This window comes from Sciurus vulgaris (assembly GCF_902686455.1).
Source record: "Sciurus vulgaris genome assembly, chromosome: 15".
Classification (NCBI taxonomy): Eukaryota; Metazoa; Chordata; class Mammalia; order Rodentia; family Sciuridae; genus Sciurus; species Sciurus vulgaris.
This window is the reverse complement of record NC_136476.1, coordinates 62,424,659-62,426,958: the sequence shown is the minus strand read 5'-3', so window position 1 is coordinate 62,426,958 and position 2,300 is coordinate 62,424,659. Positions and strand designations below refer to the sequence as shown.

At 37.4% G+C, this 2,300-nt stretch overlaps 1 protein-coding gene across 1 annotated transcript; it reads right to left on the bottom strand.

Moving 5' to 3' along the window:
• Positions 1 to 956: 956 nt before the first annotated feature.
• LOC306645711 (olfactory receptor 13C8) lies at positions 957 to 1,907 on the bottom strand (the record flags this gene model as incomplete). Its single annotated transcript, XM_079113712.1, has 1 exon — positions 957 to 1,907. The coding sequence occupies one exon, from the start codon at positions 1,905 to 1,907 to the stop codon at positions 957 to 959; it is 951 nt and encodes a 316-aa protein (XP_078969838.1).
• Positions 1,908 to 2,300: the final 393 nt, after the last annotated feature.

Here is a 2,300-nt window from a genome sequence, read left to right as displayed (position 1 = left end):
TTGGGAGTTCTGTCCAGTTCTACTGCTTAGAAGCTGTGTGATCCGGTGCAGAGTAGGAAAGAAGTCCTCCTTCCAACCTGAACTCTTCTCAAAAATCCAACAGGAATACTTCCACTATGTCATCTATATTTTATTAAGTTAAATCTTAGGATGCACTATTAGGGATGTTTTTTCATCTATAGTGTTCTCATTATATACCAAACCCCAGAAAAGTTATGGTAGGTTGTAAGCATATAATATATAACTCCTGTATATTACACCCCATATCACAAAGGAAATAAAAGATAATATGTTACCTATTAAGGAATGTTATGTGACAAAATGCCAATATAGTTTATTTAGAGTATTTTGCATTTTCTTTTTGAATAACATTTGCAACCTCAGTTGTGACAGACATACATTTCTGATTTTATACATCAGGTAGCTAACTTATTTATTCAAATATATTTATTGAACATTTATTATGTTCCAGGCTCTGTTATATGTCCTTGGGATGCTGGAGGGTAATGAATACTAACCTTAGGGAGCTTATATTATGTGGTTAACACAAACAATAATAAGTGAACAAATTAAAAATGAATGCATAATATATCATGTGCCATTTAACATTCACTTTACATACTAATAATGTGCCTATTATAGGTTACAGAGTGCTTTTTAGGATATCTTTGGCTTTTATTATTTTCTAAATGTTGAAGAGTAATTTTTTTTTTGCTGGATCTTCCTAAGAGATTTTCAATAATTAGCATTTCTATAGTAATTATATTTTAAAACAAGGAGCATGTCTCATTTTTGTAACTAGTACAAAAATTGTACAACAGCTATATTGCTATCACATGGTTTTGAATGACACATGATGAATTTGTTTTCACGTGGTAATTTTCTACTTCTGAACTTTGTGTCTGTAGCCATTTTGAATACTAAGTCATATAGTGAAAATTAGCATTCGTATTTCATCAGAAGTTTTTTCTGCTCAGCATATTCTTAACAGCAGCCTTTACATCCTTGTTCCTCAGACTATAGATGAGAGGATTGAGCATGGGGGTCATCACTCCATAGAAGAGGGAGATGAGAGCCTCAATAATGTCTTGATTATCTGCACCAGCAGAAGCTTTAGCCTTGGGCTTTGCATACATGAAGAAGATGGTTCCATAGAATATAATCACCACTGTCAGGTGGGCTGAGCAGGTGGAGAAGGCCTTACGTTTTCCTTCCGTGGAAGGGATTCTCAGAATGGTAGCAACAATAAAAATATATGAAATCGAAATGACTAGCAGTGGAATAACTAGGACAATCAGATTTGACCCTGCCATGCTGATCACATTGATTGAAATATCAGCACAGGCCAGTTTCAGTACAGCCAGAATTTCACAGACAAAATGGTGAATGACATTATTAGTACAGAATGGCAATTGTACTGCAAGAGATGTTTGTATCATGGAGTCAACAAGTCCAGTGACCCATGATCCAGCTGCCATGGGCACATAGACACCTTTGGTCATGATGGCAGAGTACCTCAGTGGAGAGCAAATGGCCACATAGCGGTCAAGAGCCATCATGCCTAGAAGCACGCATTCTGTGGCCCCCATGGCAAAGGAGAGGAACATTTGCACCATACATCCGGGAAAAGAAACTTTTTTCCTTAGTGTCAGAAAGCTGTCAAGAATTAGTGGGACAGAGGAACTTGTGTAGCAAATGTCCAGGAAGGAAAGATTACAGAGGAAGAAATACATGGGGGTGTGTAGGTGAAAATCATAGATGATCACTGAGATGAGGATTCCATTTCCAAGCAGGATTATCAGGTACATCCATAAAACTAGCACAAAGAAAACTGTCTGGAGCTTTGGGTGGGCAGAAAGCCCCACCAGGACAAATTCTGTCAACATAGAATCATTGGTTTTTTCCATATTATACACTTTCTCCAACAGAATTCTGTGGAGGATAGAACAGAAAACTGTTAATACCATATCTGCAAGAGCTGCTGTTTTAAAGAATCGTAGTCTGTGTTACTACAATTCTATGTTTGGATGCAATAGCATAACTCTGGGAAAAATTTCTTACTATAAACCTGGCTCACTACAGCAGGGATCCCAACCTGACTTTCTCAAAGTTAAGAGACAGGATCTTTGAATCCCAAACCATTTTCTTATCATTTGTACAAGTTCTGCCTCTTGACCCACTGGCTACAAAGCAGTGGCTGACAGCCTGGATTCAGCAGACAGCTGTGCTTTGTTTGGCACTGGGTGTTTGCACTGTGTTTAAAATGTGAATCACAAGTCAACATTTTATAATCATGGGAT